Genomic DNA, 24353 nt, shown 5'->3' on the forward strand with positions numbered 1-24353 from the left:
ACCACCGCTCGGTAAAATAACATCCAAAAACCGTGTCCGTAACAATTGGTTGTCAGGAGGTGGGATTCGAACCTGGGACTAAATTTATTTAGCCCAAATTTTGGACACCAATTGTGTTAGTACCGTAACAATTGGTGTCGAGGAGTCGGATTCGGACCCGGGACTAAATTTGTTAGGCCCAAAGTTTAAAAAAAATTTTTTGGTCAAAATTACGAGCTGCCGAAATTGTGTTGTTTTATAAAACCCGAATTTTGAGATCGCGCCATGGACAATCAAGGCGATCGGATGTCGGTGGGGGAGATAGACGGGTTAGGGGTAACCCAGGAACCAGGGGAAATGTATGTGGAAGAAAGGGAGGAGGAGAGCAATGAGGAGGCGGTTGAGGGGGTGTCAGACGCGCAAAATGGCGCTCTCGCGCACGTGGTATCAGACGCACAAAGGGGCGGCTCGCACGAGCGCGGGGTAGCCGCGCCCGCTGCGCAAATAGCGGGAATTGATGTGCGGGACCTCATGGCGCAGATTAATGCAACCATACTAATGGCAAATATGGGGCTAGAAGCAAAAATGGATGCTCAGAGTGAGCGATTAGAGGGCCAAATGGGGGTAATGAGGGACGAAGCGAGGGGTACCGGTAAGGAGTTAGACAAGAAATTTGAGGGGTTAGACAATAATTTTAAGGAGTTAGACAAGAAATTTGAGGGGTTAGACAATGGGATAGAAGGGGTGAAACATGGGTTAACGGGGGTGGAAAATAGAATGGCTGCCCAGGAGAATCAGTTAGAGGGGGTGAAAAATGGGTTAATGGGGTTAGAAAATAGGATGGAGGACAAATTGCGGGAAATAGGGGAACAATCCGCCCGGGAAATCGAACAGATGGGGAACCAGATGGAGGAAATACGACGAGGGGTGAGTGAGGAGGTCTCGGGGCTGCGCGAGGAGGTAAAGCGAGGCGAAAAGCGTATAGAGAAAGAGGTGAGAAATAATACGGCAAAGTTACAAGGGGGAATAGAAGATCTGACGGAGGAGGTGGAGCAGCTGACAGAGGGACAAACTAAGTTAGTGGAGCAGGTTCAAAAGAACACTGCGGTACTAGGAGGGTTAAAGGCGACACAAAAAGAAATTAAAAACGAATTAATAGCGACGCAGAGGCAATGTCAGATGGTACGGGAGGAACTGACAATGAGGGTGGAAGAGGTGACAGAAGCAATGGAGACGAAGGACCGGGAGGTAAGGACGCACGTAGAAACGGTCACGGTAGCCTTAGAGGACGAACTTGAGGAGACGCACCGGGAAATAAAAGAGGTTAAACAAAAACTAGAGGAAGTGGGAGAAGAGGTGAGTGAAATTAAGAAGGGACGGACAGAAACTAAGAGGGAGATAAAGGAGGAAGTCATGGAATATGTACAAGGTCTGTGTTCAAATCATGATGTGATGCTCACTAACCAAATAAAAAGTTTGCAGGTGGCAAAGGAGGTGCGACGAGGTACGGAGGTGAGTGGCAATGTACATGATGTGAGGGGAGATTCAGTCGGCTTGGGGATTGGTTTGGATCCGGGTGTTCGTGAAAGGCCGTTGGTGAGGTGTGTGACAGGACCGGTGTGCGAAAAAAGAGGTGTGCGAGAATGTCCGACCATGGGGTGTGTGAGGAAAAAGTGCACGCCGAGGAGTGAGTGTACCGTCAAGAGTGAGTTGGTCGAAGCGCGTGTGCGAGGGAGCACAGGGAAGCGCGGTGTGGTGAGTGTTACGGAGGAAGTAACGAAGAAGTGTGCGCGGGAGGATGCGCGAGAAAGGTGTGTAACGGACGGGTGCATGGGGAAAGCGCATGCTGTCAAGAGTAAGGGAGAATGCATGCCTGTGGTGAGTGTTACGGAGGAAGTAACGAAGAAGTGTGCGCGGGAGGATGCGCGAGAAAGGTGTGTAACGGACGGGTGCATGGGGAAAGCGCATGCTGTCAAGAGTAAGGGTGAGTGCGCGACCGAGAGTGGAGGTGAGAGTAGTGAGAGTGACAAGGAGAGTGAGCTGGTTGTGATAGGTGAGCGAGGATGTACACCTGGGATGGAAGGATGCACACCTGGAATGGTAGAGCGTGAGTGGGAATGCACGCTGGAATTGGTAGTGAGACACGTGGTTGGGTGTGCGGGTGAGAGCACACCTGTGATTGTCACAAAGGAGGTGACCGAGGAGGGGGCGCGAAGCGGTGTATTGGTGAGGTGTGCGAGCAACGAATGTGTGCCAAAGTGTTCGGTGGTCAGGTGTGTGACCAAGGCTGTGAGTGGAATGGGTGTACCGAGGTGTGTCAGGAAAGGTACGAGGAGAATGGGAACAGCTGCATGTATGAGCAAGAAAGAGGTAGCGTATGCATGTAAGCCTGCAGGTGAAGCGTCGACGGTAACCGGGTTAAAGGTTAGGTCGACTTTTAGCCGGATCGGGCCCTCGGTGCGTGCCGGGCTTCGCGTGCCGCGAGAACCAGCGGAGATCCGAGCCACGGCGGGTTCGAAAGGACCGCCGTGCGCGATCCACGCTGGGCCTCGCGTGGAGCGGCCGCGTCCGGGCTCCACTAGGCGGAGCGGGCAGCCCGATAGGAAGGGTCGTCATGGCGACCACTTTCTATTGAGACGTGCCGGCAGGTCGAGATCGGGACATTGGATGGCTCCACGCCGAGGTGGTGCATGGGATCTCGGCCCGGGTAAGCCTCCGTCCCTGCCCCGAATGCGGGACGTATCCAGCCGCTGGCACAAAAGAACCCGCGTTCATTGCTCGGCTGTACGAAGCCGGGCTGTAGATGTGAATTGGCGCACCGAGAGGATGTAATAAGTAGACGGGTGATGGTGATAGTGATAGTAGTGATTTGAAACGAAATTTAGAAAAGTGAATAGAATTGGCAGTAAATGGAAAATTTTTGAATTGTTGGATTTGGACGAGCGAAATTGGTAGTGAGAGACCCCCGATGTGGTGGGATGGCAAATCCACCATCCCTCACAGATGGGGGCAAATGCGCAATAGTTTATGGGGTGGCTATGACAACCGAGCCACGGAGGGCTTGGATAATTGTAGGGATCTAGCGAAGATGACATTAGGTAACGTTAAGTTTAGTTAGTGACTGATACCTGTAGTGGGGACGCAGGTAGATTAGTGTGGATTATAATGACGTGGGAGCGCAATAGTTTAAAGGGACGACTGGGAAGCGCAAGTTTCAGAGGGGAGTAGTTAGCTGAGATGATGCGGTGTGTGTGAGGATTGAACAGGTGAGAATGGAACAGGTGTGATTGCACAGGTGTGCAACTGACAGGTGAATGGAGCAGTGTATGAGGGAGTAGTGGTGATTGCGTGTTGTATTGACCAAATGGTCCAGGAAGAAAGGAGGGTGCAGGTGGCACCAGGTATGATTGCACAGGTGTGCAACGACAGGTGAATGAAGAACAGGTGTATGTGGCTGTGTGGAATAAATGGTAGTGTGGAATATCTGGAGTATTGGAATGGATGGTCGTGGAGTGAGTATGGTGGAAATTGTGGAGTGGAGTGGATGGTGCGAAGGTGTGAATGGGGGAAGAGTGGACCCCCATCACGGATACCCGGGGCGGGTAGTGTAAGTGTTAGGTAGAGGGCACAGGGAAATTGTGGTTGGATATTGGCATCTGTGGTGCGGTTGGAAGAATGATGTTTGGATGGGTGCATTCGTGTTGTGGAAATGGCTGGGCGTGTAGCCTGTTAGTGTGTGTAGTTGGTTTGGGCACTCCACCACTGTAAGGATGTCGGCCAGGTGAGGCCGCAGGTGGGCTCTGGGAGCCGGTAGTAGTTGTTGTGGATGGGGCCCGAGGATCCGGAGGACGGACCCGGGTAGCCCAGTGCCAGAGGGCACCAAGGGGTGACAGAGCCAGGAGAGGGGCTGTCCCCAGTTAGTTAGGTTAGGGTGAGGAGCTAGGTAAGCTCGGGTGGCAACTACAGTGGTGGAGGTGTGCAGGTGGGTAGACCTGTTGGGAGAGGTACACGTCGCAGCCCAGAAATTGTGCTAGAGCACCGGGAGATGAATCGGGGGAGTGAGACCCCAAAATTGAGGAGCACCACAGTTTGGCCAATGGGAATTGGTTATTAGAACCCATAGTGTAAGTTGGCCAATGGATTGGCAGGGAAAGACCCCGGGTAGTGTAAAGTGTGTTAAAGTCATTTAGAGGATAGTTAGGATGAAGGATCTCCTCGCACCATCTGCATCCACTCACCTGAGGTGACAGGTACTCCACACCATGCCATGTTTTGATTATTTTTTATGATGCAAATGTTTGGATTGTGAGACGCATCATGACGTGGGTGTGACATTGTGCTTTGATGTTCCATCTCTGCCTCCTTATGAGGATTGATGATGAATTTGGTGATGGCAAATTTTGAAGTAAAGGGATTGTGGGGACGAATTTGGTATAAGGGAAATATGGGGAAGACGTGACAGTAGTGACGAATTTGTAAATGGGTAGATTTTGTAAATATGGGGTGAGAACAAGGGTAAGGTAGGTGACAGGGGGGTGACGTACGGTAGGGACGAGCTTTCTCACTTCGGCCTCCGTACGCATTTCACCTTGCATTGCCTTATTGACGTGTACCCTTGTGACCTTACCCCTCGCTCAATTGTCTTTCTTTTGTCTCCCACATGACCTGTGCGCCATTGGGTGCCGAGGGGAGCGTGCGTGAGGTGGCCATTGTGCGCCCGAGATTCCCAGAACCAGCACGCATTGCGTTGATGTACCACTTTATGGACCGCTGTTCGGCGGCCAAGTACCACTTGATGGACCCCAGGTTCTGGGGCAGAGCACCTCTGTTGGAGACCGGCCATAGTGGCCAGGGAATTTTGCTTGCGGACCTCGGTAAGGTGGCACCTATGCCAAACAGGTGGACCACCCTTAGTTGGCCCCTGAGGCCCTAAATAAAAATGGACACAAGTTGTGCTTTTTTTAGTATGTCCAAATAGGCCGCATGAAGCCAGAAGACGTCGGGAAGAACATCGGCCCAGCAGAGAAGGAGAAGACCACCACCAGTTGTTTTGTTGTGTTTATTATGAACCATGGTAACCGCACCGGATGGTGTTTTTGGGTGCTTTGTGGTGTTTGGGTGCTTTTGGGTGCTTTGGTGGTATTGGTACTGGTGCATCGATGCAATGCGTGCTGTCTCCTCCCTCCCAACAGGAATTTCTTTCTCTTGTTCCCTAAAAAGAAAAAGGAAAAAACACACAGGTCCTGGGTTGCGTTGTAAATAAGAAATCACGTCATTGTAAATAATGCTCCCCACCGTAAATGTATAGTTTCAGAATAATTCCGTAATTCGGTTAGCTGTGGGCTTGAGTCTGTTAGACAGGATGCAATGCAATAGGGGGACATACTTATTTGTGTTTTAAAATTGTCACACTCAGGGTCAGGTTAATTGTAGAGGGAATTACACCTACATGTCACACTCAGTTAAGTCTAGTAGGCCCGAGGACGTGCCTGAAGAAAGGAGGGTGCAGTGTAACGATTTTGAGAAGTGTAACGGGTTTTGAGAAGTGTAACGGGTTTTGAGGAGTGTAACAATTTTGGAGGAAGGGTAACGGATGTGAAGAGTATGGTTTTGGTATGGTAACCTCCTGGTAATGTAAATAATGGTCGCAGCCGTCCTCCTAATTAATTTCATAGAACATACACGCAGGTCACGATATATCTTTTAAATAGTGTATTTCCTTATTCCATGTAGGCTAAGTATGTGTTTTCCACTAGATTGACTTTGCATTGTATCAAACAAAATAAGCATAGGCCCTTCCAGTTTCCCCAAAACCTCCCTTCCAATTGCCCTCTGCATTTTGGCTGGTTTTCTTCAAACCACCATTGGCCACGAGGTAAGGTTGGGGAAGAAAGGCGTGTCTCCACCTCGTCGTAAGAGGGAAGGAGTGAACCAGCCCTAACAGCCAATCAACACCGCGGTGAGTGACCCGGTAGGCGGGCCCTCGGAGTCGGCGGCTTGATTTCGCTGGAGGTGATAAAAGCGACTGCAGGGGACTGCTTTACTAGTTGAGTCCAGATGAGAGATGACTGAAGAGAGGCCTTGAGAGATACGCTGGGGGATGACCTGGAAGAGGAGCGCAATCCACCGCAAGCCCTACCTACCTACCTACCTACCTGCCTGCCTGCAATACCCCCCTGTCGTTGGAGAGACGCGCTGAACGGAGGGAGACGGCTCCACCCCAGGAAGAGGAGCAGGTGTGCCGAGCCAGCGCGTGACGGCCGCGGATACGCGACGGAGGTTTTCCCGCCAAAACCACGAGGGGTGCTGCGGCCTCCGATTTTGCCTTCCTCTCAAGCAATCAACCTCGAGCCATTACCTGCCTGCAATATCCACCGTGTGAGTGTGAACGTCCTGTCCTACTCGTTTGTCTTGGGGATTAAGTAAATGAAATAGAATAAGTTAACAATGCACTGTGTGACTGCTCTTTTCCATCTATTGCTGTAAATAATATTGGTCGCTCTAAAATATTGCTTGTGCGTGTATAATAAATCTGTTCTTCCTCCAAACTCTGTCTTTCTTCTCTCTTCTTCTCTTTCGGTCGCTTTAGAGGTTTCCCAATTGAATATCTGTAGCGCGATTAGTCAACGTTCGGTTGGAATCGGGTTCTAATCGGGGAGTAACTGTTCGGACGCGGTTAAATACACCACCGCTCGGTAAAATAACATCCAAAAACCGTGTCCGTAACAATACAATTGGTACAAAGAACAATTTCTGCAAAAAATAGATTCAGCAAACTGCAATTTAGAAAATAGCATTTAGGTATAAAGAAGGACCAACTCATGAAAGAGTGATCTTTATCCAGAGCCCGTCTTTTTAAAACCTCAATGCTAATTTACTAACAAAACATTTTCTTTTTATACTGTGCCACCTCGTAAAATGAAACCTTTATTTAATTTTTTAAGTTCAAAATGGAGACTTTTTTAAACATCTGATTATCAACAACACATCATTTTAAGTGTTGTGACACATTGCACATGAATCATGCTCTGTCTTAATTTTGCAACAACTTCAAATATTCATGTAACATGTTCTATACCATTTCAGTTCTACCGAAGGAGTTTCTTAACTGGGTTTACAATCCTGAATGGGCCGCCACTCTGACAGAGCTGTAATTAGTCTCCCCCCAAAGACGTTGCAAGACTTGTAACGTGTGTGTGTGTGTGTGTGTGTGTGTGTGTGTGTGTGTGTGTGTGTGTGTGTGTGTGTGTGTGTGTGTGTGTGTGTGTGTGTGTGATCTTTGCGTGGTTCCTTTTTATCATTCCCATTGCTCAAATCATCACTGGTACAATTTTGGCGCTCTTCAGCTTCCAGGATGTTTTCACTTCATTATTGAGGTGCGTTATAATTGAGCCTGGTGTTGGCTTAGCGGTTAGGGCGCAGGCTTGGGATCCTATGATCCTGAGTTTGAATCCCGGTCGATCTCTGAATTAACGCCAGGGGGGTTGACTCAGCCTGTTATCATCCTTCCAAGGTCGGCAAATTGAGTACCAGCTTGCTGGGATGAATGATCCCTGTGTGTACCCCGATTTAGAATAGATACACCATATCCCTGCACATCGAAAGAGGCAACTAAGGTTGGCGTCAAGAAGGGCATCTGGCCATAAAAACATTGCCTCAAACAGGGAACCATGATTGTCACGGGACCCGCAAGGTGTGTACAAAGGGCAGGGACGTAATCAACACGAGCTGATGACTCGCACTTACTGGGAATTCCTCATTCGTGGGACACTGTCTCAAGCCCCAGTCCCCATCACGGATGGGGCTCAGTAGTTTACCCGAGCCTGACGGTGAAGGGCAAAGTACACGCTGGCCCGTCCAGTGTAGCTCTCGTGCAGCCCCGGACATCGAAGGGCATTAAACGTTCATTAAATATTAAACGTTCATTAAACATTAAACGTTCATTAAAGGATTACGAAATGAAAAACATTACGAAATTACGTTCACACCGTCACGTCAAACACTACCGTGAACACATACATCGTCACAACATCGTCACAATGAGAACATCGTCACAATGAACGTTATGCGAGAGTCCAAACCTGAGAATGCTAGAGACCAAAGCTGAAATTGGGAAAACTAAATAGCCTATTTTACTCCCAGGGGTCCCAGGATTACCCACCCAAAATATGTTTGCGATCGGTTGAGCAGTTTTTACGGTACCTTCGAACAGACAGATGGACATTTGAGGAATTATAGTAAGATGTTGGTGAATATCTGATCCCGATACTATAATTTTTGATTTCACTGGTAGCTATGCAAAATTTTGCAAAAACTTTCAAAGTGACTGTTAAAAAAGTTCTCACTTGGCATTTGGCAAAAAGCAAACAGCCTCATTGGCTGGAATAGTCCAGGGCTGAGTGGTCCAAACAACCACGCTGATATCAGCAGCAGGATCTATGGACACAAGATTAAAATATCAACAAACTAGTGACAGACAGACACAGACAAAGATGTGAACAGCAAACTATTAAATTCCAAATGTATCAAGACTGAAACTGTTGCAAATTGTATGTATGCAAACAATCTAGCTTCAATGCCAGTTTTTTGAAACTCACCAAAGACATCAGATAACTTTGATGGGGGTTTCGACAATGGAAACTTGACATAACTTGCTCTGCTAACATGTTCAGGATTATATTCCAATTCTGCTTCAGCCAAAGCTGTTCTGTGTTCACATGACAGAACTACAAGTCATGAAGAAGCAAATAATGAAGCAATCTGTTTAGCAGTTTCTGTGACTTAAAAACTATTCCTAATCATCTCATCGCAATGTCATCAAACCTTTGTGGGATGTCTTGGATGGCACATAGTTGACCAAAGGCACTTTATAAAAATGGTATTACTGTACATATGTGCAAGGTTAAGGAAAGGAAAAAACAAGGGAATAGTAGAGAAAAGGAAAAGTAAATTAAAAGTTTGGAGATTAAAAATGAAAAAAAATAATAATAAAAAGATGATACAAGGAATCTAAAGGAGTACAGAGGAGGGAGAATATTTTAACCAATTCTGCTTGTGATACAAGTAAATGGTTCCAAAAAACATGTCATGATACCTTGTGACATTTGTCTAGAATTGTAGAATACTCAGTTGGTGTTCCTACCTACTATCGAGTCACTACTCAGTTTGTGATGAGGCAATATATTTTGATACAAATGACAGAATAGTACAATTCCATAGTCCTCTTACTTGGTAGCAGGAGACCAGTAGACTGGCTTGAAGGCTTGGTATATATAGCCCTGAAAAACAATAATTGTGCTGCTCACATAACAGCCTCATCCATACAAGGCTGTATTTTGCTTAAACAGCATTCTATACCCCCATATTATATTGCAACTTCCATTCATATTCCTCATAGAAACAGAGCCAAATCAACTGACACTCTTAAACGGAGCAAAAATTATTATTCTGCCAAATGCTTCATACATTATGTGCCTTGTACATGAGAAATCCATTGTAAAAGAACAACTCTTCCAGTCAACAACATGAGTCAACTACAAAAATGGTACTTGATATATTATATATCATCGATGTATTACCAATTTTTGATTTCACACCATCTCGTTGATTTATTATTATCGATTGCACAATTTCACAACTCGGTGATGACATCTCTGCTCCCGATTCACAGCATGGCCCGTTTGATAGCTCGATCGAAGAATCCTCAATTACAGATTCGCTGCGTGACTCACCCAAAAGCTAGATCAAGGCGAGTGGAGAGCCATATTCCTTCTTCTTCTTTTTTTCAGGGAGTTACAGGGAAATTCCAACCTTTGCCTCCCCAGCCCACAAATTATTCAAATGGTCCAGCCAACACACGAACACACACATCTGAGACGTCAAAACACGAGACAAATCTAAGACACGAAACCCTCCCTGTAACCCCTCCACTCCACACCCGCACCTCTCCCGTCCCGACAAGCAATTTTGGCCCTACATTTTGGTGAGTACCCTTATAACTGTTCATTTAATTGTGCATTCCATTCGTGTTGAATTTGTGCATTTCTTGTGCATTCCTTGGTGTTGGCTTAGCGGTCAGGGTGCCGGCTTGGGATCCTAGGATCCTGGGTTCGAATCCCGGTCGATCGCTGAATTAACGCCAGGGGGGTTGACTCAGCCTGTCATCCTTCCGAGGTCGGCAAATTGAGTACCAGCTTGCTGGGATGAATGATCCCGGTGTGTACCCCGGTTTAGAATAGGTACACCGTATCCCTGCGCATCGTAAGAGCGTGACCAAGGGTTGGCGTCAGGAAGGGCATCCGGCCATAAAAACATTGCATCAAAACAGGGAACCATGATTGTCATGGGGCCCGCAAGGCTAACCCCCGCTCTAGCGGGGAAAATGGCCTTAAAACGACCCTTCATTCATATTCTTGTGCATTCCTTATTGAGGTTTAATATTTGTCTCTAATTTGTACTTAAGTGAGGTTAAAATTATGTTATTATGTCTATGAGAATATATACCTGGTGTTGGCCTAATGGTTAAGGTGGTGGGCTTGGGATCCTAAGGTCCTGAGTTTGAATCCTTCAGCTGTTGAATTAATACCAGGTGGGGTTGACTCAGCCTGTCATCCCGATATCCTTCCGAGCCTGTCATCCATCCGAGGTCAGCAAAATGAGTACCAGGGTACTAGGTCCTTGCTCAAGGAGGTTGGTGGAAGAATTTGCATTCCAGCTACTGCAAAAACACCTCATTCCGTAGCACACAGTAGTGTGTGTCAGGATGGTGCTGAGGATTCGTCCAAGGACGCAGCGACGTGCCGATCCATCGTATGCTCCCATATATGTATATATGTATATATGTATGTATGTATGTATGTATGTATATATTGTTACGGATTCCAGATTTATGTGAATTACTATTCAGGTCATTGCTTATTAATGTTTATTCTATTAAAGGTTGTTGTGGTTAAATGGTTAGAAGCGCTCCTGATAACAGGAGACCGGAAACGGGATGGTGAACCGGAAGAAGAAGAAGACAAGGTCGGGAGAGAAGCGGCCATCTTGATCCTCGACCAGCTCCGACGCGAGCCGAGTCGGTCTTTATCTGCTTTGGAACGCTGCGTTTGAAATGCCCGTCTGGCGAGAGGAGTTACCTGCGCGGGGTGATTGCCTGTTACGTGTCAGGTTGCCGTGGGTTCCTGGAAGGAACCAAGCGTCCGGCACTGTTCGCCTCGACGCCTACGAGTGCGTGTACGGGTCGCACCTTGGACCTCGCGCGCTTTGCGAGCTGTTCACAGCCCAGAGGCCGCGATCACGTGCTCCGACCCCGGTGGCGTCCCGAGGGGGCCCCAGCTGCAGCAGCCGTTCCCGGTACGGGACGTGCACGTTTAGAGCACGTCAGCCAGGGGTCCGTTCAACCGCCCGTGTGCGGAGAAGTCGACCTTCACCTTGGTCTGGAGGGGCCCAGAGACATTGTGAGGGACAGTGACCATTGAGGGTGCAGTGAGTGGGGTCAAGGGGGGAAATATATGAGATGGCCATCTTAGTAATATTGTTGATTGATTGTTGTTGATCGATTGGGAATATATTATTGATTAATCCGGATCCTTGGTGTGGGGTTTCTTATTGACTGGAATTCATATCGATTGCGTTACGAAAGCGTATAAATCATATATCTTTCTGGCGGGGTTCCTCTCACGGTCCGGGGGTCACCGAGACCAGGTAGTCACCGGGAGGACCACGTAACAGTATGTATGTATGTATGTATGTATGTATGTGTATGTGTGTGTGTATATATATATATATATATATATATATATATATATATATATATATATATATATATATATAGTGAAACCTTGACTTACGAGTTTAATTCGTTCTGTGACCAAGCTCGTAACTCAATTTGCTCGTTTCTCAAATTAAATTTCCCCATTAAAATGAATTGAAATGCAATTAATCCGTTCCAGCCCCCCAAAAACCACACCAATTTTTTTTTAAATATATATATATAAATATCTCGCGCTTTATATTTCACCTGTTTGCAGCATACAAGTTGGCAGGATGGCCTGGACTGGAGGTACGCACACTTGACTCTAAACTGTCCAGCCTGGGTTTGAATCCCGACCCAGCTATAACCTGTCATGTCGGTGTTTCACAGGCAGGGTGATTCATCAATGTGTGTACCGCTAAACTGGGCGCCCCATTTGCGTCCCATTAGTTGTTGGATGTTAAGGATCTCACCGTGTCTTCCACAAAGAGAAGGCGAGCTATCGCCGGCACTCTGAACAAGTTGTGGCCTGGCATGCTCTTCTCCTCTGCCGTTATATACGTCCTCCTCGGCATCTTTTTCCAGAAGAGCCGTCTCGTCACAGTTGAAGATTTGCTGGGGGATGTATCCTTCGGCTTCTATCAGTTCGGCAAAAGTTATAATAAAATCTTCAGCTGCCTTCACATCCGAGCTTGCTGCCTCACCATGCCTGACGATGGAGTGAATGCCGGTCCTCTTCTTAAAATTATCAAACCATCCCCGACTGGCTTTGAATGACTCTTCCGATGCCTCTTCCGATGCCTCTTCCGTTGATGTTCCCGCCGTCTGCTGCACCAAATCCCCGTAAATGTCTCGTGCCTTCTCACAGATGATGCTCTCGGTCACGGTATCTCCTGCGAGCTGCTTCTCCGTCAACCACACAAACAACTACTTCTCCATCTCTTCATGGACAGAGGTCCAGAGCTTTGAAATAATCTTAATGCCCTTGGCTGGCGTTATAGCCTTTATCGACTCCTTCTGCTTCAAAATCGTAGAAGTACTACGATCGTACTGCCTCGCCAAGTCGACAACACGCACACCTCGCTCATGTTTTTCGACGATTACGTGTTTTATATCCAAGCTCGCTCGCTCATAACTCAGATCTCGGCTCGCATCACAAAGCAAAAAACCGACCGAGCGACGGCTCGTATCTCGGAAAACTCGTAAGTTGGTGCACTCGTAAGTCAAGGTTTCACTGTGTGTATATATATATATATATATATAGTTGCGGATTTGAGAATCCTGTGTTTTTTTATTGTTGTAAGTGTCATGAGAATTGTTGTAAATATCACCCTCCGTAGTGTAAAGGTCAAAGGTCGTCCTCCTAGTTACTCCATATACATGCACGTAGCAAATCATATATCCTTCTAAATAGTTCTCTCCTTATTCTATGTAGTTTAAGGCTCTGTTCCCACTAGTTGACACTGCATTGCATCAGATGACATAAGATAGTTCCCTTCCATATCCCAAAGCCTCCATTGCCAACTGCATTGGGTGGGTTTCTGCAAAGCCTCCATTGCCAACTGCATTGGGCGGTTTTCTGCATTTGCCGCCATTGCCATGTGCTGTACCTCGGAGAAGAAAGGCGTGTCTCCACCTCGTCATCGGAGGGTGGAGCCAGGAGAGCCCTTGCCGACCAACCAAGTACGAGGGGTTTGGCTTGAGAGGGCGGAGAGAGAACGATCGGGGAGGTTCGCGAAGGTTCAATGGTGTGGCCTATATAACCCGCGGCGGGACGCCCCCACCAGAGATGAGTCCTTGGAGAGCACGCGACGCACCCCACCTGAGGCGAGTTGAGACCAGAAGAAGAGACGAGTGGAGGAAGGAGGTGATTGAGGGAAAGAGAAGCACGCATGAGCTTTGAGACCATCGCAGCTTTGAGTCCACCACAGTTGTGACCACCGCAGCGTTGAGCTTTTGCGAAGCAACGCCGCCGGGCGAACACGATTGAGGAAGGGCGGCGGCTGCTCACTCCCGGCCCGGCCGTCCTCCCGTGTCCAGCCGAACCTTCCTCCCCTTCCAATCATCCGTGCCTGGCCTCATCCATGCATTCGTGTACGTAAGTTTGTTTTGTGTGTCTTGTCCTGGGGTTAAGTAAGACGGAATAGGTAAGCTATAAATTGCACTGTGTCTTCTGGTCCTTCCCTCCTTCTGTAAATTATTTTCTTTTCTTTCCTTCTCCTTGGTTCCTTTTGATTGTGTAAATAATAGTTAGTAATAAATCACATTTGTATTTCCTACCTTTGTTCTTCTTATTCATGCTCATCCGGTCGTCTTTGTGATTTCCCCATTGAAAACCTGTGGCGCGATTTTGGCCAACGTTCAGGATCGGGTTAGTCTCTGCTAATGGTTCATGCCGCGGTTGCTAAACCGCTCGGCAATTAACATCTGTCCGCGGTCGCGAACGAGGTTGCGCACCTGCCTCTCCGGAGGGAGCTTGTGCAACTTCAGGACTCACGTCAGGTCAGTCATACGCAAGGGGATTAATCCCCCCTTCTTAAAGGGAAAGGCCGACGTAGAGATCCGTAACAATATATATATATATATATATATATATATATATATATATATAATATATATATATAATATATATATATATATAATATATATATATATATATATATATATATATATAATTATATATACTAGGGCATGCCCGTACTATATATAAGCTAGGACGTGCCCGTACGTGGGTGCCCGTTCCTTGCCAAAAAAAAAAAAAAAAAAACATGAATGGTTTGGTCCATTCGCAACGACCACAGAACCCCCCCCCTCTATTTACATGCAATGGTTTGGTCCAAAGCGAACGGTTTGGTCCATTCGATGTGATTCGATGATTCGATGTGAATGGTTTGGTCCATTCGCAACGACCACAGAACCCCCCCCTCTATTTACATGAATGGTTTGGTCCATTCGCAAAGCCAAAGCGAACGACCACAGAACCCCCCCCTCTATTTACATGAATGGTTTGGTCCATTCGCAAAGCCAAAGCGAACGACCACAGAACCCCCCCCCCCCCCCCCCTCTATTTACATGAATGGTTTGGTCCATTCGCAACGGCAAAGCGAACGGCGAACGGCTAAATCGCCATAGCTCGGTAAGTACTTGTCCGATTAATTTCAAACCTTGAAAAGGCACATCCTCGGGTCCCCAGCAATATACCTGGCAAGTTTCAAGTATATCGGACCGGTAGTTGTCGAGAAACAGCGGTCACAGACAAACAGACAAACGTACAAACGTACAAACGTACAGACAGAGATTACTGGAATTATAGATAGATATATATATATATATATATATATATATATATATATATATATATATATATATATATATATATATATATATATATATATATATTGTTACAGACGTGGCTTGGATGTTATTTACCGAGCGGTTTTATGGTATGACCACGTCTGCACAAGTTACCCGATTGTGCCCGAACGTTGACTAATCGCGCTATGCTAGACCAATGAAGGAAAAAGAAGACACACGGCTGGAATTAATACGACACGACACCAGGGATACGGTTCTCAAAGGTTGTTATTACAATAATGCGGAAGGTTTAGATTACAGGGACAAGAGGGAAACATAGGAAGGTGGGCACTTAAACACACTTATATTAACCCCAACGGACGACAGATAAACGGGACAAGGCTCACTCACACGGGGATTGATGGAAAGGACAGGCGGGTAGCGATCGCTCCAGGTGCACCTGGGCTCAGGGCAGGATCACGTACGGTCCAGTTTAAGAGATGCGGTGGAGGTATTGCAGCGCTCGAGGGGTGGCGACTTCTCTCTCCAGGCTGGGGGCGCATCTCTCGTCACATCCGGCGCGGGGCCGCGTATATCCGGCGGGGAGTGACACGCCCTCGGCTCGTTAGCTCCGCCTCGTGGAATCGGCACGTTGCTTCTCATTGGGTGCGTGCGGGGGGGTTACTGGCTCCGCCCCTGACGAGGAGCTGACAGCCAGCCCCTTCGGGGTAACGCCGTGGAGCGTATGGTCATGGCGGGTAACCGAGCCGGTGTGAGGACGCACACTCCCCGCCCCTCTGTTGTTGTAGTCGTAGTTGTAGTTGTAATTGTTGGGGAAGAAGATGGAAGGAGGTATGGGAAAGGTCCTAAACTCACTACTGATGCCATATAATCACATTCTGGTGCAACGAAGAGTCATAATTAATGGAGACGAGGCCTTAACTGACATAGAATAAGAATAACTAGGAAGATGTCCGAAAGTTGTCTACGTGTGGTGCGGTGGACCTGGGCACGACATTTAATGGGGGAATAAGGGGAAGGTCGGCTCTACTGATTGTTATTTACATGCAATGGGACTAGGGAATGGGGGATTGGGGAAAGTTGGGGGAGTATTGGAGAAAATAGGGGAATATTTACAAGCGGATATGGAGGCCAAATTCCATATTCGCAACATTGCACCCTTCTCTACCCTCGGGGCGTCCCGACCCGATAAATTTTTACCTACTTTAGTGTGGCACGCAATGTAGTTCCCTCTACTATTAACTCTACCCTGAGTGCGACAGTTTTACAGATATTCACAAATGAGTAAATATGTCCCCCTGCGACGTTGCACCCTTCTCCTCACAGAAACACACCCACAGGATAACCGAATCCGGAAAGAATTCTCAAACTAAACATACAGCCGGTAGGGAGCATTATTTACAAGACTACGCTGCTATCTACACTACGATCCAGGACCTGTCTTTGGAGGAACACATGCAGATGTTATGCATAGAGAGAGCGCGCTTGCCAACATCGATACACCAACCCACGAGTGCTCTGTGGCCGACGGCCTTTAATAACGTGCAGAGCACCCTTCCCGAGCATCAACAGCACCACCCCACCACCAATCGGTGCAGTCACCATTGTTCATTGGAATAAAAATAAATTCGACAACCCCTAACCCTGCAGGTGTCTCTTGCTCTTCTTGTGGTGCACTTGGTGGTGTTAACTATTAGTGGTTCACCTGTATGGCATAGGTGCCACGTTGATCCATAGGTCCATCCCCGGGTGGTGCTTGGCCGCAAACGAACTGCGGTCCATTGTGGGTGGCCACAAACATTGTGGTCCATATGGTGTATCGATCCCGGCAGCGAACAGCGAAAGTGCAGGCCCACAACTGCGCAGCCAGCACCTCTCTCTCCTCTCTCTCTACCCCAAAGCCAGATCCTCGGAGGTGGGAGACAAAAGAAGCAGACAAGTGAGTAAGGTGGTAAGGGCGCAAAAGTGCACGCAATGTAAGGTGATGCACACTGGGGGCACATGGGAACCAGGTGAGACAGGTACGTTCCTATCGTACGCCCCCCCCCCCCCACCAGGTAACCTACATGGCCCCTCCCTTACCCCTTACTGTATCCACACAACACAACACTACCCATAAACATCTACTTTACAAATCAACAAACATCCCTACTGTCTTCCCCGTTCCTCCCATAAACCAAATTCGTCTTCTCTCCCTCCTAACCAATCAAATTTGCCATTTTCAACTCTCATCAAAATTTGCCATTTTCAACTCAACATCAAAATTTGCCATTACCAATTCATCATCAGTCCCTCCTAGGGAGGGAGAGATGGAATCACCCCAATGTCTCATCCACGTCGTGATGCGTCTCACAAATCCTCACAGCAATCTCATTTCCTGCACAAAACAAAGAAAACACAGGTGTGGAGTCATCATCATCACCACAGGTAAGTGGCTGCGTATGGTGCGACAGGTTCATCAATCCTAACTATCTCCTAAATGACTTTAACAACTTTACACTACCCGGGGTCTTTCTCCGGCCAAACCATTGGCCCTCTTACACTATGGGTTCTAAAAACCAATTCCCATTGGCCAAACTGTGGTGCTCTTCAATTTGGGGTCTCACTCCCCCGATTCATCTCCCGGTGCCCTCGTACAATTTCTGGGCTGCGACGTGTACCTCTCCCAGTGGGTCTACCCACCTGCACACCTCCACCACTGCAGTTGCCTCCGAGCTTACCTGCTCCTTACCCTAACCTAACTACCAGGGGAAGGCCCTCTGGCTCTCTCCCCACTCCGTGCCCTCTCTGGCACTGGGCTGCCCGATCCACACCCGGGATCCTCAGGCACCCACTCACAACTACCGGCTCCCAGAGCCCACCTGCGGCCTCACCTGGCCAAATCCTCACAGTGGTGGAGTGCCCAACCAACTACACACACTAACAGGCTACACGCCCAGCCATTTCCACAACACTAATGCACCCATTCACAACACCATTCTGCAACCGCACCACAAATGCCAATATCCAACCACAATTTACCTGCACCCTCTACCTAACACTTACACTACCCGCCCCGGGTGCTCGTGAAAGGGGTCCACTCTTCCCCCATCCACACCTTCGCACCATGCACACCACTCCGTACCACTCACTCCAACTCTCTCCACACACCTGTACCTGCACACCTGTGCTCTCACACCTGGTGCCACCTGCACCCTTCTCTCCCCAAGCGCATTCGCGCTGATCCACACACTCACTACTCATACACTGCTCCACACACCTGTCCAGTTGCACACCTGTGCAATCACACCTGTTCAATTCTCACAAACACGGCATCATCTCAGCTAACTACTCCCTTCTGAAACTTGCGCTTCCCAGTCGTCCCTTTAAACTATTGCGCTCCCTCGTCATTATCATCCATACTAATCTACCTGCGTCCCCACTACAGGTATCAGTCACTAACTAATCTTAACGTTACCTAATGTCATCTTCTAGATCCCTACACACAATATCCTAACCCACCCGGGGTAGTTTTCACTGCCATACACCCCATAAGCTATTGCTCCTTTGCCCCCCACATGGGAAGGATGGTGGATTTGCCATCCCACCACATCGGGGGTCTCTCACTACCAATTTTGCACATCAAATTTCAACAAATTAAAAATTTGCCAATCACTACCCATCATCTGCCAATCACTACTGCCAATCCCTTGCCAATCATCAAATTTTGTTTTTCTCTAATTTTGGGTCCAAAACACTAACCTCATCACCCAGTCGACTCACTAATACCTCTCGGTGCGCCAATCCCTGTCCAAAGCCCGGCTTCGTAAAGCCAAGCAATGGATGCTGGTTGTTTTGTGCCAGCGGCTGAATGCGTCCGGCACTCGGTGCAGGGACGGGGGCTTACCCGGGCCGAGATCCCACGCATCACCTCGGCGTGGAGCCATCCAATGTCCCGATCTCGACCTGCCGGCACGTCTCAACAAAACGTGGTCGCCATGACGACCCTTCCTATCCAGCCGCCCGCTCCGCCTAGTGGAGCACGGACGCGGCCGTTCAAAGCGAGGCCCGGCACGCACCGAGGGCCCGATTCGGCTATAAGTCGTTCTACACTCTACCCCGTGTAACGTCGATGCTTCACCTGGACGCTTACACCCCGCAGCCCGTTCCTTGCTCACACATCCAGCCGTGCCCATGCTCCTCGTACCTTTCCTTACACACCCAGGCACACCCATTCCACTCACAGCCTTGGTCACACACCTGACCACCGAACACCTTGGCACACATTCGTTGCTCGCACACCTCACCAATACACCTCTTCGCGCCCCCTCCTCGGTCACCTCCTCTGTGACAATCACAGGTGTGCTCTCATTCGCACACCCAACCACGTGCCTCACCACCAACTCCAGCGTGCATTCCCACTCACGCTCTACCATTCCAGGTGTGCATCCTTCCATCCCAGGTGTACATCCTCGCTCACCTGTCACAACTAACTCACGCTCCATGTCACTCTCACTACTTTCACCTCCATTCCTGACAGCGCACTCACCCTTACTCTTGACAGCGCACTCTTTCCTCATGCACCTGTCCGTCACACACCTTTCTCGCGCACACTCTCCCGTTACACCCTCTGTAACACTCACCACAGGTGGACACTCTTCCTTACTTCTGACAGCGCACTCTTTCCTCATGCACCTGTCCGTCACACACCTTTCTCGCGCACACTCTTGCGCACACTCTCCCATCACACCCTCTGTAACACTCACCACCCCGCGCTTCCACGTGCTCCCTCGCACACGCGCTACGACCGACTCACTCTCGCCAGCACCCTCACTCCTTGGCACACACTTTTTCCTCACACACCCCAGAGTCGGACTTTCTCGCACACCTCCTTTTTCGCACACCAGACCGGTCGCACACTTCACCCACGGCCTCTCACGAACACCCGGGTCTATCTCGACCCCCAAGCTTCTTAAATCCCCTGGCGCATCATACGCACGACCATATTGGTCACCACTTACACCGGGTCCTCTTCCTCTTCGCTTCTCCTCCATCACCTGCGAATCCCTCATCCGGTTAATGAGCACATCATCACGATCCAAACACAGACTTTGGACCAATTCTTTTATCTCCTCTTTTATCTCTTTCTTATCCCCTCTCCGTCGCTTCTTAATTTCGCTCATCCCTTCTTCCACTTCTTCTAATTTGTGCCTCACCTCTTTTATTCCCCGGTACGTCTCCTCAAGCTCGTCCTCCAAGGCTACCTTGACCGTTTCCATGTGCGTCCTCACCTGCCGGTCCTTCGTCTCCATTACCTCTATCACCTCGTCCAACCTCGTTGTCAGTCCCTCACGTACCATCTGACATTCCCTCTTCGTCGCTACCAAGTCATCTTTTAGTTCTTTCTGTGTCGCCTTTAAACCTCCTAATACCGCAGTGTTCCTTTGAACCTGCTCCACTAACTCCGTCTGTCCCACCGTCAGCTGCTCCACCTCCTGCGTCAGGTCCTCTATGCCCCCTTGTAACTTTACAGTCCCCTTTCTCACCTCCTTCTCCATGTGCTCCTTACAGTGCCTCACCTCCTCGCGCACTCCTCCGACCTCCTCACTCACTCCTCTTCTGATCTCCTCTCCCATCACTTGCATCTCCTGCCCAGATGCCACCCTCATCTGCTCCATTTCCTCCCTGTGAGCATCCAGTTTGGTTTCTACCCCCATTCTGACCCCCTCTATCTGCTGCTCCATTTGTTTAACTTCCCTTTCCGCTTGGTCCCTCATGTCCCTCAATTTGCCTTCCATACTGTTTTCTAACCCCTCTAACCCATTTTTCACTCCCTCTATCTGATTCTCCTGGGCAGCCATTCTATTTTCTACCCCCATTAACCCATTTTTCACTTCTTTTATCCCGTTGTCTAACCCCTCAAAATTATTGTCTAACTTCCCAAATTTCTTGTCTAACCCCTCAAAATTATTGCCTAACTTCCCAAATTTCTTGTCTAACCCCTCACCAGTACCCCTCGCTTCGTCCCTCATTACTCCCAATTGCTCACTCTGAGCATCCATCCGGTTCCCCATTACCCCCATTTGGCCCTCCAATCGCTCACCCAATCGCTCAATTTGGCTCCCCATACTCATCTGTACAGCTGCCTGTAGCTGCGCAATGAGGGCCTGTATGTCAATCGGCTGCATGTTAAAGCCCGTTGATACAGCGGGCTCGGCTACCGCGCGCTCTTGCGAGGCGCCATTTTGCGTGCCTGCTACCCTCGCTGTTTCGCTCTCCTCATGTCCCTCATGTCCCTCAATTTGGTCCTGGACCGACCCTGCTTCACTCTCCGCTACCGGACCCCAGCCGTCTTGATCCGCCATAGCGCGACTTGCAAAATTCGAGTTTCGTAAAACAAAACAAATTTCGGCCGCTCCAAATTTTGACCAAATTTTTTTTTTTCCTCTATTCGTTTTTTTTTTTTTTTCAAAATTTGGTCGGGCCTCGAATCTCACTCCCGACACCAATTGTTACAGACGTGGCTTGGATGTTATTTACCGAGCGGTTTTATGGTATGACCACGTCTGCACAAGTTACCCGATTGTGCCCGAACGTTGACTAATCGCGCTATGCTAGACCAATGAAGGAAAAAGAAGACACACGGCTGGAATTAATACGACACGACACCAGGGATACGGTTCTCAAAGGTTGTTATTACAATAATGCGGAAGGTTTAGATTACAGGGACAAGAGGGAAACATAGGAAGGTGGGCACTTAAACACACTTATATTAACCCCAACGGACGACAGATAAACGGGACAAGGCTCACTCACACGGGGATTGATGGAAAGGACAGGCGGGTAGCGATCGCTCCAGGTGCACCTGGGCTCAGGGCAGGATCACGTACGGTCCAGTTTAAGAGATGCGGTGGAGGTATTGCAGCGCTCGAGGGGTGGCGACTTCTCTCTCCAGGCTGGGGGCGCATCTCTCGTCACATCCGGCGCGGGGCCGCGTATATCCGGCGGGGAGTGACACGCCCTCGGCTCGTTAGCTCCGCCTCGTGGAATCGGCACGTTGCTTCTCATTGGGTGCGTGCGGGGGGGTTACTGGCTCCGCCCCTGACGAGGAGCTGACAGCCAGCCCCTTCGGGGTAACGCCGTGGAGCGTATGGTCATGGCGGGTAACCGAGCCGGTGTGAGGACGCACACTCCCCGCCCCTCTGTTGTTGTAGTCGTAGTTGTAGTTGTAATTGTTGGGGAAGAAGATGGAAGGAGGTATGGGAAAGGTCCTAAACTCACTACTGATGCCATATAATCACATTCTGGTGCAACGAAGAGTCATAATTAATGGAGACGAGGCCTTAACTGACATAGAATAAGAATAACTAGGAAGATGTCCGAAAGTTGTCTACGTGTGGTGCGGTGGACCTGGGCACGACATTTAATGGGGGAATAAGGGGAAGGTCGGCTCTACTGATTGTTATTTACATGCAATGGGACTAGGGAATGGGGGATTGGGGAAAGTTGGGGGAGTATTGGAGAAAATAGGGGAATATTTACAAGCGGATATGGAGGCCAAATTCCATATTCGCAACAATATATATATATATATATATATATAGGAATATCTCGTCTGCTAAACATGGTTTTTCTCAACGGCACACTTTCTAGCAACACATCCACTTCGTTGAGTGGAAACGTACAGTATTGCGTTTTAACAATTATAAAATCTTTTCCACAACACATCACACTTTGCAAAAAAAAAATTCAAATATGCAATGCAATGTCTTAAACCATAAATAAGGCGATTCTGAGTACAAGTCAACCCCAGACTTTTGGGGAAAAAGGATTGACATGTACGCCAAAAAGATAAAGACATGGGAAAACACAACATTTCTAAATTAAGGACTTTATGATTGATCAAACAAACCAATCTTTTACCCACCTTCTCATACATATTGAAAAAGAGCTCAAGCTGCTTGGCTACATATTCTTTCTCAAATGTAGAGTAGCAGCCAGAGTCCCAGTCAGCCATCACACCCCACCTAATAAATGCTGCTTTCTGTTTCGCTATAGCCTCTTCAGCAAACTTTTGTGCTGAAAAGCAAAAAGGGAGGTTGTAAAGAGAAGACATATATAATGTGAGTGAAAATACATCAGCGTTCCAATGACAATTCAACAAAACCTAAAACAACTATTATTGGCGCTGAGGAAGCGCCTTTAGCGATTGACTTCCAGCCAGTGTAACGCTAATTCCTGTCACAGGAATTCTGAGATCATATAAGTGGGCGTGGCAGTTCCTGATTGGTTCGTGTTGGGGAACGCCTTCTCGCTGCCGACGTGACGTAAATTCGCGCATGCGCACTGGTGATTGGCGCTGAGGAAGCGCCTCTAGCGAATGACTTCCAGCCAGTGTAACGCTAATTCCTGTCACAGGAATTCTGAGATCATATAAGTGGGCGTGGCAGTTCCTGATTGGTTCGTGTTGGGGAACGCCTTCTCGCTGCCGACGTGACGTAAATTCGCGCACGCGCACTGGTGAAGCTTACTCGATCTTACTCGATCCCATATTACATGTACTTTCATTGCATACAAATTATACTTCCTCCTAGAAATTCCATGCCCGAACCTCAGCGCAATCCAAGAGGATTCACTTGTTTAAATTAGAAAATCAAAAAACATGAAAAATTAATCCTAAGATATGAAAAACCAAAAAGGCAAGCCACAAATAGATTGTTCAAGTTTATAATGACGATATTAGAGTTTTTCTTGATGTTTGCTTGAAATGGCCTCAGTCAAACTCATCAGCTAATACCGAGATCCAAGATACAATTTTCAGGCCATTATTCAGGTTTTGAAAAATCACTGTGTCTGTATCGTAGGTCAGGAAAAAGCTTCTTGAGAGGACATACCAAGAAGGCAACAACAACAACATGCATTTTAAGGCCATTTTCCCTGCAAGAGCGGGGGTTAGCATTGCGGTCCCCATGACAGTCTTCTCCATTTTGCCCTATTTTCTGCATCTCTCCTTGTTAACCCCCTTGCCCGCATGTCTTCTTCCACCGTCTTTAGCCAAGTCTTTCTCGGTCTTCCCCGTCCTCTACTTCCTTCTACATTTATTTCCATCACTCTTCTCAACCAGTCACTTTCATCCTTCCTCAACACATGACCAAACCATCTCAACCTGTTCCTCTTCACAGCATCAATCACAGGCTCTATTCCCATCATCTTTTGCAATTCATCATTTGTCTTCCTCTCTCTCAGCGACACTTCGCACATCCACCGAACCATTCGCATTTCACCCTTTCCAGCCTTCGTTGCTGCTCTACATTCATGACCCATGTCG

At 48.2% G+C, this 24353-nt stretch overlaps 1 protein-coding gene across 1 annotated transcript in view; it reads right to left on the reverse strand.

Annotated features, from left to right (window-relative positions):
- The window catches only part of IARS2 (isoleucyl-tRNA synthetase 2, mitochondrial), a 137857-nt gene that overhangs the window by 103275 nt on the left and 10229 nt on the right, over positions 1-24353 (reverse strand). Inside the window, exons 4-7 of the mRNA XM_068129171.2 lie at positions 22953-23104; positions 9208-9257; positions 8577-8686; positions 8325-8415 (exon numbers count right to left, since the gene is read on the reverse strand). Of these exons, the coding sequence (XP_067985272.2) occupies positions 8325-8415; positions 8577-8686; positions 9208-9257; positions 22953-23104 (403 nt within the window). The remainder of the gene's footprint in view (positions 1-8324; positions 8416-8576; positions 8687-9207; positions 9258-22952; positions 23105-24353) is intronic.

The sequence above is a fragment of the Myxine glutinosa genome, chromosome 9, assembly GCF_964187855.1.
Source record: "Myxine glutinosa chromosome 9, kmMyxGlut1.1, whole genome shotgun sequence".
NCBI lineage: Eukaryota > Metazoa > Chordata > Myxini > Myxiniformes > Myxinidae > Myxine > Myxine glutinosa.